The following is an 11653-nucleotide window of genomic DNA, read 5'->3' as shown; positions in this document are numbered from 1 at the left end:
TGGCCCGGGGCACTAGGGCAGGCAGAGTGGGGCAGCAGGTGCAGCGTCGGTGGGAGGAGGGTGCCAGGCCAGGACAAGGGGGTGCCAGAGCCATGACCACTACCCCACCCCCACCACCCGCCTCTCCATCTCAGTATTCCCCCTCCCATCACTCATAACACACATACCTCATCCAGCCTCCTCCCTGCTCAGACTTGGGGAGGGTGGGGGTGGAGGAGCCCCTACCCCTTCCCCTGGTGGCGGGTCTACAGGGCTGGGAGAGGGCAGGGCGTGTGACACGGACACCGTCCATAAGGGGGACAGTAATTCCTGCCCTGGGAGCTCCTGGGTGGGAGGAGGGGGACACTTCCTTGCAGGCGCTACTGAATGTATGAGAAGCTGGTGCTGGGGTGGGGGGAGGGGGGGCTGTGGCCAGAAACAGGGAAGGAGGTAGGTCCCTTCCCCAGGGAGGGGTGGGGCCAGTAGGGGTGACTTGGGGGCTCCTACTCCTGCCCCACGTTGACAATCAGTATGTCTGTTTTGTGCGATTTTTCACCCCGTTGTGTTCTGGGTCAGGATTTTAAAGAAAGATATTTTTATGGTAATTGTTGCTCGTCTATTTTACTATATATTTATGTAATAAATATATGATGAAAATAATCCCCTTGGGCACCCCCCCCCCTTAGACTTGTGTGCTGTTTCCCTGTATCCTCCCATCTGCTGGCCAGAGGACCCACCCCACAAACTGACCAGGTGGAGAGGTGTGCCCCCAGCCTTGGCCACGTTTCCGCCCCGCCCCCCAGAACGAGCACACACCACAGCAGCCAGCTCAGCCGTGAACTACTGGATTTGAGACAGGAATAGAACAAATCGGGGGGCTAGAGAGTAAGAGGGGGCAGAGAGTGGTTTAAATAGGGGAGGCAGGGGAGGTTCAGTGATGGGGGAGGGAGGCAGGTATTTACAAGAAGGCTCGGGGGGCCGGAGGCTCATCTTGGAATATTTTATAACAATATAAATAAGATTCTGGTTTGCTTTTCCTTTTCGTCTCGTAAAGGAGAGAGAAGTGCAGAGTTCGATTCTGTACAAGGGGGCAGCGGCAGAAGGCCGGCCGGGCGGGTCACTGGGCGTCCACCCGGAAGGACAGCAGCTTCTCGGAATGCATGTTGTTCAGGGTCCGCAGGTCCGGCAGCTTGAGCAGCAGCTTGGTGAAGCGGGAAGTCTCCGAGGGCCGGTTCTTCAGCACCAGAGCCCGAAGAGCCCGCAGCAGCGTCTCCTGGAGCTGCTCCACCGAAGCGGAATTCTCCATGCCCGAGCGGTCTGTGGGGAAGACGACGGCAGTGAGGCAGGCTCCCTGAGCTCCTCTGACGAGGAGGACCCGGAGGCCTGCGAGGACGCGGCGGCGGCCATGCAGCCTCTCCCCGAAGCCCCTCAGAGGGCCGATGGGGAAGGAGGAGGAGGGGGAACATGACTCCCTCTCCTAGGCCTCTGACCCAAGAGCAGGAGGTGCCTGCGACCTGGGAGCCCAGGCTCAGCAGGGCTGGCCCCCTCCCACCCCGCCAGGCCGCTCTCCTTCCCTGAACAGGCCAAACACGCCCAGGCTCCCTTGCTTTTTGTTCTGTAGTTCCCTCTGCCTGGGATGCCCTTCCCCCTCTCTCTGCCTGGCAGTATCTTTACTTGTCCTTTGAGGCCCCACTCAAGTGTCACCTCCTTCCCCAGCTCCCCAGGCAGAAATAGTTGTGTGTGCTTCCAGAGCCCTTGGTTCATGCTTCTACTGTGACACTTATCTCACTGTTTTATAATTAGTCGGGCATGAGTCTGTCTCCTGAGCTAGACTGTGTCTGAATCATGTCTGTATCCCCAGTGCCCGGGTGCAGGGCCTGGCCTAGAGTAGGTACTCCATAAAAGGTGTGTTGAATTGAACTGCGTCCGCCTCCTCCCGGGGTCAGGCTCAGGCGAGAGCCTGACCTACCTGCAGAGACAAGCACCACCGCGGTGAAGAGGCCCAGCTCCTCCTCGGTAAGCGCCAGGGAGTTGAGCTTCTCGCTGAAATCGAACATGGCATTGAGCAGGTCTCCCATGCCCATAGCACCGAGCTCCTGCAGGCTGTAGGTGGTACGGCTCAGAAACATCACTGTCTGGTCCTTCACGTTGAACAGCGACGCAAAGCGCACCATCAGCACCTAAAGCGGGGACAGTCATCCTGGGTGGAGTGGGAGGAGCAATTGCCAAGTTGCCCCTAAAGTTTTTTTTTGTTTTTTCTTTTTTGTTTTTTTGCGGTACGCGGGCCCTCTCACTGTTGTGGCCTCTCCCGTCGCGGAGCACAGGCTCCAGACGCGCAGGCTCAGCGGCCGTGGCTCACGGGCCCAGCCGCTCCGCGGCATGTGGGATCTTCCCGGACCGGGGCACGAACCCATGTCCCCTGCATCGGCAGGCGGACTCTCAACCACTGCGCCACCAGGGAAGCCCTCCCCTAAAGTTTTGTGAAAGGGTTACTGGTGCTGCCTTAGATTTCTCAGTCAAGACTGGGGCTAGTTTCTGAGTAAGCAATGAGGGGGGTGCGGTGCCAGGTGTTAGGATGGGGAACATCCCACTGGCTTTGGAATCCAGCCTGAATCTGGGTCTCAACCTTGTCGCTCCCTGTGACCTTGGGCAAGGCACTTCACCAAAGTGAATGTGCTCATGCCTAGAACGGGAATAGCGCTGTACCCTAAAGTGTTATTTTAGGGTAATAGGATGTAATTAGACCCCAGCTGAGATGACAGAAGTCCCAGCCATCCATAGGCAGGACTGGGAGGGATTCTGCCCCTTCCTTCATCCGTCAAGAGTAAGGTTTCAGAGCCCCTGCCCACCCCAGACACCCTTTCTGCTGGATCCTTCCCAAGGTCAAGAGCAGGGAGCACAAAGGGTCACTCACCTCAAAGGTGCCAGCCTTAAGCAGGGTGACCTGGTCGTGCTGAGAAAGGTCACGGAAGCCAGGGATGTGCTTGGCAAACTCTACCACCTCCCTCACAGCGGGCGTGAAGCTCATGGAGAAATCCTCCCAGATCTCCTGCACAGTTCGCCCACTGCGTCCGTGCGGGTACATGTTCATGGGACATGCCTGGAAGAGGAAAGAATTTGGGGAGGGGAGCATCAGTCAGGCTGCCTCAGATAGGCTGCCCCAGCAGTGCTGGGCCCCAGATTCTGCTTGGATTAGAGTTGTGGCGTTGGAGGATGGGTCTTTCAGGTAAAGTAGCAATCAGGTGCCAGCTGGAGATCAGGGATTCCCAGGCAGAGCCCTTCCTGCAGGGCTGAGCATCCTCCCTGCACCTAGCCTTCAGGCACACCCAGCGGCCCTGTGCTCAATCCAGTCTCCCCAGTCCCCTGCCCGCTTCACCCCCAGTGCCCTCACCAGCAGAACGTTCTTGGAGTTGCCCTGCCGCAGACTGTTGGCAGGTGCTTCGCCTTCTGGGGCTGGGTACACGTGGGTGGGGCACAGATGGTGCCCATTGCTGTTTGGCTGGTGGCAGCTGTGATGGGCAGGGCCAGGGGGCCAGGTGGGAGGGTAAGAGGAGGGAGCCTGGCGTAAACTGTTCAGGGCCTCATTATGACGCTGGGCGGCCATGATGTTGTTGTCATTGGGGGCAGGCGGGCAGCCCTGACTTTCCCAGTGATGTGGGGTGGTGGCTGGAGGGTTGCCCGAGGCATGGTTGGCATTTAAGTTGCCAGGTGAGGTGCCCAGCTTGTCATGGGCGTAGGTGAAGATCTCTCGGTGGGCCCGGGCTACCTGGGATATTACATCCTCCACTGTGGGCTCAGGACTTGGGGATCGGGGAGGCGTCAGCTGCTGTGGGAACTGGGAGAAGCCCACCAAGGGTGAGGGGGCAGGGGCTGGGGGTGGTGAGGGGCCCATGGGGCTTGGGGTGGGGTGCTGGGTGGGCGGGGTCTCCAGCGGGCACTGGCTGCTTAGCTGGTTGTTGGCCAGGTTCATGGCACTCTGCATCTCAGCCAGCATCCGCTGCTTCTCTCGTTTGGGGATGCGCCCAAAACGCACAGCTGTGACAGGATGAGAGCAGTGTCAGGAAGTTCTAATACACACTCACGTGCTTCTCTTCCTTCCTCCTGAAAGGGCAAGCCCCTTAGAGCTTGGGGTTCCACATAAAACCCACAAGGCCACACCCATCGAGGGGGTTTTCCAAGTAGGCGTTACGGTAAGAGGTGACCAGAGAGACTAATGGGGAAGATGTGTGTGTTTACCTGAGACCCGATGAAATGTGGGCATCCCCTATGCAAATGAGATGCCTAGTACTGGGCCTTCGTAAGGGAGGGATTAATTCAGAAACCTCCAAGGGGAAGAAAGGGGGAGGGAGAGGGGAGCTCGTGGGCACGGCGCTGCCTCACCATCCCGAGACATGCCCACGGAGAGGCACTTCTTGAAGCGGCACTGCTGGCAGCGGTTCCGATTGATGCGGACGATGGAGCAGTTCTCGTTTTTCAGACACCTTTTGTACTGGATGTTCTGCTGGATGCTCCGACGGAAAAAGCCCTGTGGAGCCGGGGCAGCTAGTGAGCATCTCCGTCTAGGCCGGGCCTATGTGTCCTGTGGGAGAGGGTCACCTGCCCTTACCCCCACCCTGCCTCACCTTGCAGCCCTCACAGGCATGCACGCCATAGTGGAAGCCCGAGGCCACGTCCCCACACACCTTACACAGTAGCACCATGCCATTCAGCTCTGTGGGAAGAGAGGGGCAGTGGGTGAACAGGGCAGGTTTCTGAGTGGCCAGAGAGCTGGAGGTTTTCTGAGCTGGAGATTGGGCGGGGGTGGGGGGGGTGGGAAACTGAGGAGGAGCTTCAGTATCTAGGGGGCACCCGAATGAGCAGACAGGGCTGACAGCAGTTGGTGCAACTCTAGGAGAAATCCCTGAGGCCAGCGTAGGTCCTGGGAATAACTGTGTCACATGAATGTCAACTCCCCACCTCAGCCTGGACACCTTCCCTTGCCCCCAGATCGGCTGGAAATTTACTCACTGGTGATGTTGCTGGTGCTCTTGCTGGGGGACACTCGGTTGCTGTCTTCCAGGGCCACCTGTAGACCCCTGGGGGGGCTCCCGTTATAGAAGGAGGAGGATGACGACAACGAGGAAGATGAAGAAGGGGAACCATCGTCACCCAAGCTGGGTGGAGTGCTCCCAAAGGAGCGAGCTGGGTCCTGGGTGAGGGAGCCAGTGGGTGATGGTGGGAAGTAGGTGGGACAGCCTTGGGTCAGGGACTGGAAGCTGCCATTCGAGCTGTCACTGTAGAGGGACTCGGGGCTGGTGCGGTTTGGGGAGGAGCCGCTGGAGCCGATGTAGGTGATGACGCCACCTGGCAGGAGAACCCAAGGGAAAGGCGTGTCAACCGCCATATATCTTTGGTCCTAGGTCAGCACTCTGCCCATCTCTCACCTGCCTCCCAAAACACTGTTGGATACTCAGAAGTTAACCACGTGAAACACCTAATCCTGGAGTCCCCAGAAGAGCCACAATAAGCAACTCCCCAACACATACCAGACATGGCCAACCAACCACTGCAACTCTTGGCAGGTACACTCAGCTTCTGCCTGGCGTGTGAGTTACCTCTCTAGAGGCATGACCTCTGTGATGCTCTGCGAGTATCTCACATATGCACCAACCCCCCCACCCCCCCGCCCTGGATGCCTTCCTTTAGAATATCAACCGCAGCTAATGACTTAATTGTCAGCAGCTGACCTCGGGATAGGATGAGCAGCTGAAAACCATTCATAATGCCCAGGCTTCAAAAAAAAAAAGAACAAAAACCAGCTGCTGATTTTAATATCAAGACCATTCCAGTGATGAGACCATGGAGGGGCAGCTAGCCAACAGTGAGGAGAGTGGGGGTCTTACAAGAGCAAAACAATCACATTCCCTCAAAACTGGAAGATGTATTCTCCAAAGGTACTGTTCCCCTGGCCTCCAAGATCAAGAGTCAGAGTGGACTCTATCCCTGAACCCAGGAAGGGCTTAACAGTATGAGTTGCAGGAGTTGGAAGTGAAGGACAAACTGTCCAGCCTAAGGCTTTGGAATTCCCCCTTCTAGATCTCTCTGCCTGGTGACAATGACCTTGGCTCTCTGGCCATTCAGGGACTTTGGCCCTCTAGTTATATTGCCAACCAGGTGGCTGTGTTCCCATTGCATTAGCAGGAGAAGAAGGTGACCTGCCTGCCACACCTTTGCCAAGTACCTCGCATGGCCTGCCATGGATGGGGTGGGAGGAGGGAGGATCCCAGGACACGTGTGAGCTGACACAGGGCATGCCACCGTGTCTACAGAGGCACATGTCTTGCTCACCCACTGACACACACTAAGCTGGGCAGAGCAACCCTAAAATAGCTCAAGGTTGGTCAGGGTGAACCGAGTTCCCTGTAAAATAATTGCACAATAGATCAGCTCCTACAGTTTCAGGGCTGAGGTGGGGGAATGGGATATTTATTTGGTGGTAAATGAACCTGACCCAGTTCAGCCATCCCCCAAAGAGAAGTAAGACTCATCCGAAGAGACTTCCACCTGGAAGTGTGGGGCACACTCAAAAGAGTCTAGTTTTAGATCTGGATCTATCACCACCAACTTGATTTGTGACCCAGAGGAAATCAACTCCCCTCTCTGGGTCCCAGTTTTCCTTTCTGTGGAGAAAAAAAAAAAAAAAAAGATGAAAGAGACTTAATATCCTTTCAGCTATGTTTCTGGGATGTAGTTGTTCTGCGGGAAGCCCTTAGGAGACAAACTGCTCCTTGTTTGGTGGGAGTAGGCGTAAGACAGTGTTTGCAGGACTAAGAAACGAGATGCTTGGGGAACAGAAAGAATTTGTAATGTGGAGAAGCTGAGTCTAAAGGCAGTACGGTGAGGCAGGTGCAAAGAGAATAAAGAGGAAAAGAGTGAGGAGAAGGGTGGCTAGATGTGAGGTCCCCTTGAGGAGTGTAAACATGAGGCCACGAGAGGTCAGGGATGGCTCTGTCTTACTCTGCATCGGTTATGGGGAAGGAGGAGGGGGCCGGGCAGGCGGACAGGAAAAGGAGGCAGGCGGGGGCGGTGAGTCAGCCCAGCTTCACCCAGATCTCGGCGGGGCGGGGCGGGAGCCGGGCCCTCAGCCGGCCTCACGTCCCGGCTCCACGTGTGCCTCTTGCACGTGGCTCCCCAACGAGGAACCCCAGAACCCGAAGTTCCGCCCTCTCCGCTTCCCGTCAATCGGGAGCAGCAGCCCCGCCCCCAGCCCCGCCCCTCCTCGGCGTCCGGGGTCCCAGTCTAGGGCTGGGTCCCTCACGCTAGCTGGGTCAGGACTACTAAGGGGAGGAGAGAAGGGTACACGCGTTGCCGGGGCAACGGGGGGGCGGAGCTCATTATGTAATGGGGCCGGGAGGCAACCGCCAATGGGGTGGCGGCGACGGCTTCTGCAGAATGAAAACAAACGCAGCACGTGGGCCCGGCTCCGCAGCCATGTGAGCGCTCCGGGCTGCTGGGGCGCTCTGGGTGTCCTTCCTGGGGCAGAGCACCACTCGTGGGGCTCCTCAAGTGCCGCTCCCTACTGAGGATTCACCAGTGAGATCCGACCCATCCCCCCAGCCCCTCCTGCCTGGAACCCAGGTCGCCCCACTGCTTCTCGAGTTCCCTCGAGCCTGCAGGAACTAAGGGAAGAGGAAGATGGGAAGGAGGGGGTCCTCCTTCCGAGAAGTCCAGGCATGCCACAGCTGCAGGGGGTGGACAGATGGGGGCGTTTCGGGGCACTGCTCCAAAACTCCCAGTTCTTGTAAACTGTTCATCTCACCACACGTACCCGCTCTCCATTTCCTCCTTCCCCGCGATCCGAGTCCTTCAGGCTAAAGAGAGGGGCTCTGAGGGGTGATGGTGGGGTGCCTCCGGGCGCATTCCCAGGCCGAACAACCCACTCCGGAAATCCCAGCCTACGGCCCCCAATCACGCTAGCAAATCCCCAGGCCGAGGGAGTCTCCAGTCCCTTACAAAGTTCCTTACAAAGGCGTACGTAGATGGAGGAGAGGAGACAGTGACAGAGAAAGAATGATGGTAGCAAAGGAATCTTAGTACCTGTGTTGTTGTTGGAGTCCAGGGTCGTCATGTCTTCACCAGCTGACAGCGGTCATTCAAACTGGACCTTGACACAAACTGGAGATTACAATTGCCGCTGTCGCCCCCTGGGAACTGACCGAGGACGGGGAGTGGACCCCGCGGCTCACGATAAGGATCCTAGGCACCCTGCAGCAAGGTCTTGGGGTGGCCGACTGCAGCCCTGCAGAAGGGTAGGACGCTGAGGCAACGGAGGTCGGCTTTGCATGGGAAAAGCAAGAGAGTGTGGGGGAAGGGGGCGGAGGGAATCAGCCTGCAGTAGTTCTGGCTAGAAGGTAGCAAGGAGGGTCGGGTCTCTGCAGTGCCCGGGGTGCCACTGCCTGAAGGCTCCGCAGCGCTGCAGGGTAGGGAATCTGGAGCTCCCGGTGCAAAAGTCCCAGAGGGAGAGAGGTTGCAGTCAGGAAGTAAGTACGTGATGGGAGAAACGGGGCACCCAGGCGCAAAGAAGCGAGACGTGTGCCCTGCTACGTTCCCTCGGCAGCAGTATTTCACTCTGCCAATCTCAACGGCCTTTTGCCCCAGCCTTTTTCTCTGGGACAGAGGGCTCTGCGCAGGCGCCAGCAACCCAGGGTTCCCGGGCCGCACGCGGCACTGGAGCAGGTACCATGTGATCCCAGGGAGCGCCTCGTGCCCCAGTGACACACTTTTCCAGCAGCAGGCACGTTGAGTTCCGTGCGCCTGCGTAAAGCCAAGGCTGTCGGGATATGTAGTCCATTGGCAAAGTGGGCGGACTGCGTATATTTCCCCGTTTCTGCCTCGCAAAAGCTCTTGCTGGAACCGGGGAGGAGCTGAGAGCCTTGTGGGGTGGAGTGCGCTGAGAGTCAGGGTGGCGTGTTTGGAAAGCCTGTATGGCAGAGGCATGTGAATTCCTGGGGAGCGGCTGGCAAGCTTGGCCGCTCCCTGGGAGATCAAAGCTAACAGCCCCTTTCTGCAAACCTTGCAAACGTGAGGGCTTCACGTGATTGCAGGACTGACTTCGCCTTGAAGTTACTGGTGACACGAGAGAGATGACAAGTAGGAATATCCCCTCGGTCAGGAGCTTAAGCTGAACTTCTGCTGCAGAGCCAAGTCCTGAGATGGAAAGGAAATGTGGCCCCTGTTCCATTCTACTCCCCTAGGGAAACGAGTTGCCATGGTGCGGGGGGCGTGGTGAGGATGTCCCTGGGGACTCCCTGTTTGCGTGTATGACACCACCCCACCCACTGAAGGTGACTTCGGGGTGAGTCATTTCCCTTTGTCTAGGAAATAAAAAGGACAAGGGAGGAGAACTTTGTGGTGAAAGTGCTTTGAAGTCCTAAAGGGGCCAGAGGTGAGGCAGGGCTTGGGGGCAGAGTGACAGCCCCCTCCCCACCCTCAGTGCTTCAGGGTAGCGTGGATTCCACGGAAGGGAACACAAAGACCATCTTAACCCTCCCTCCTTTACTGATGAGGAAAATGAGTCTTAGAAGAAGTGATTGGCCCAAGGTCAGGCATCCATGGCTAGTTTCATTTGACCACCATCAAGGAGGTGGGCAGACATGGAAGTGAAACGCTGAATAGGGGTTAGAAACAGCCCGCATCTCCCTTCAGAGGAGCAACTCTGCCCCATTGGCGAAAAAGCGTCTCCAGTCAAGGTCTATCCTGTTTTGGGGTTTTTTTTTTTTTGGCCTCGCCGTGTGGCTTGTGGGATTCCCCAACCAGGGATTGAACCCGGGCCTTCGGCAGTGAGAGCTGGGAGTCCTAACCACTGGGATGCCAGGTATTTCCCGAGGTCTATCCTGTTTGAGGACTTGGCTTGTGGGGAGAGCTGCGAGCCTCTTCTTGAAGCAGCCAAGTGAACCTGGGCCACCTGCTGCTTCCTGCTAGTCCCTCCTCAGTCCCACTGCTCCTAGGGAGGGTGTTTTTTTTGTCTTTTTTTTTCCCACACAGGAAGCCCTTCTCCACTTGTTCACAGATAGGTCCTGGGACAGCATTGATGGATGCCTGGAAACAGCTACCGAAAAAGTAAAGAAAAGGAAGCGTGTGGACACCAAGGAAGGAGTAAGCTGGGTGGTGAGGAAGTAAGCAGAGAGGACTGTGAAGATGACTGAAGGGGAGGCGGCTGGGCAGCTGGCCTGACCACTCGCTGGCCCTCTGACTCCCAGGGGAAGACAGATGGGCTCCCTAGAACGGCCTGGGCTTTAGCTTTGTTCCCTTGCCCCCAAGAACAGTGGGAGAGAGAGGGCAGTGGGCTCTTCCCTGGCCTGCCCTGGCCCCTTGGCCCAGAGCTGGGAAGCTGCAGCAGAGGGTGGGAGGACCTGGGAGGGGCTAGGACAGACAAGGAAAGAGGCTTTTCAGGAAAACTTGGTTCTGAACTCAGCCTCCACCCCCTCTCCCTCCTCCTGCTGGGCTCTGGAGGGAAAACTGGGAGGTGAGCTGTCATGTCCGGCACTGCATGCTCTCTGCGCCCTTCCTGAGTCTCCATCAGAGCCAGGGCCAGGGCCAGAGCCCAGGGACCTGCCAGGGCTAGACTCAAAATCAGGGACCTTGGTATGACGGCTAGCTCCCCACCAGCCCAGCACCCCCGTCAGCACACTCCCTTTCGTTGCCCTGTTAGGCAGCTACAGTTCTGCTTGCTGTTGCGGTCACCCTGCCCACCCCTTGTTCTACTTGCTGGTGTTTATCCCTGTTCGGGGAGGGCAGGGGTCAAGACTCCCTCCCTGAGTTTACAGCCAGTGAGAGGGAGGAGGAAGCAGAGGCAGCCAGAGCTGAAATGCAGTCAGCCTGACTCTTGGCAAGAAGCTGGGTTGTTTTGCAGTCTGTGTGAGGTACGAAGGCGGAGGCTGGGAGGGAGGAGGCAAAGGAGGGGGGTTACTTCTGCGCCCTCCTTCCTCTGCACTTCTTATAGGGCCCCTCCTTTGCTCCCTGACAAAGAAGTAACTTTGGGATCTTCCTTCTACAACTGGAGAGAAGGATACAGAATAATGACGAGGCAGGACTCTCCCTTGGCTCCAGAAGCTTCTGTCTATCCATCCTGCTCCTCTCTCTGTCAACAGCTGCTGGGAGAAGGACAGAGACTATGGGACTAAGAGCCACCAAATGGAGGGAGAAAAGGCTGGGTTGTCTGGCCTTTGGGGACCCGGAATAGAATCTAGCTTTGGCCTCTCTATGACCTCAACCTTGACCTAAGACAACAGGTGTATCTCAACACGGCCTCCCACCCCTCCTGCCAGCTGGACATTCCAGTTCACTTCTATACACACACACACACACACACACACACACACACACACACCTGTGCGTGCTCACGTACCATATCTCCCATAGCGAAATTCAGCCCAAGAACAACTTGGACCCTTAATAAACAGTGCCCAGATAGAACCATGGGGAATGGATGCATATCCAAGACCCAGCACAGCAAAGCACACCTGGCTCCATGTGGCCCACACTTCTGCTCAGATTCCTCAGAGTCTGGGATTCTAGACTGACCTCACCATTTAGGGGCCGGGTGGAATCCCGTGTGTGTGTATATGTTTCCAACTATGTGTTAACTTCTCTTGAATTTCTTTGGTCTGGGGAGGACAGCAGAGATAGGGTAGAG

At 57.1% G+C, this 11653-nt stretch overlaps 1 protein-coding gene across 1 annotated transcript; it reads right to left on the bottom strand.

The window, feature by feature from the left end:
* Nucleotides 1-808: 808 nt before the first annotated feature.
* NR1D1 (nuclear receptor subfamily 1 group D member 1) lies at nt 809-8618 on the bottom strand. The gene is made up of 8 exons (XM_065897256.1): nt 8056-8618; nt 4987-5322; nt 4602-4690; nt 4360-4504; nt 3371-4014; nt 2894-3079; nt 1949-2159; nt 809-1296 (listed from the first exon to the last, which is right to left on the bottom strand). The coding sequence occupies exons 1-8, from the start codon at nt 8084-8086 to the stop codon at nt 1097-1099; spliced, it is 1842 nt and encodes a 613-aa protein (XP_065753328.1). The 5' UTR covers nt 8087-8618; the 3' UTR covers nt 809-1096.
* Between the last annotated feature and the right edge of the window lie 3035 nt (nt 8619-11653).

This window comes from Phocoena phocoena, chromosome 19 (genome assembly GCF_963924675.1).
Source record: "Phocoena phocoena chromosome 19, mPhoPho1.1, whole genome shotgun sequence".
Lineage (NCBI taxonomy): Eukaryota > Metazoa > Chordata > Mammalia > Artiodactyla > Phocoenidae > Phocoena > Phocoena phocoena.
This window is presented reverse-complemented; position numbering and strand designations above follow the sequence as displayed.

Excerpts from the sequence above, each read along its gene's own strand:
- NR1D1 (XM_065897256.1), bottom strand. The coding sequence starts at position 8,086 with ATGACGACCCTGGACTCCAACAACAACACAG. Across the intron at positions 2,160-2,893 it reads TTAAGGCTGGCACCTTTGAG|GTGCTGATGGTGCGCTTTGC; the intron begins GTGAGTGACCCT and ends TCCCCGCTTTAG. Across the intron at positions 1,297-1,948 it reads GGTGGTGCTTGTCTCTGCAG|ACCGCTCGGGCATGGAGAAT; the intron begins GTAGGTCAGGCT and ends TCTTCCCCACAG.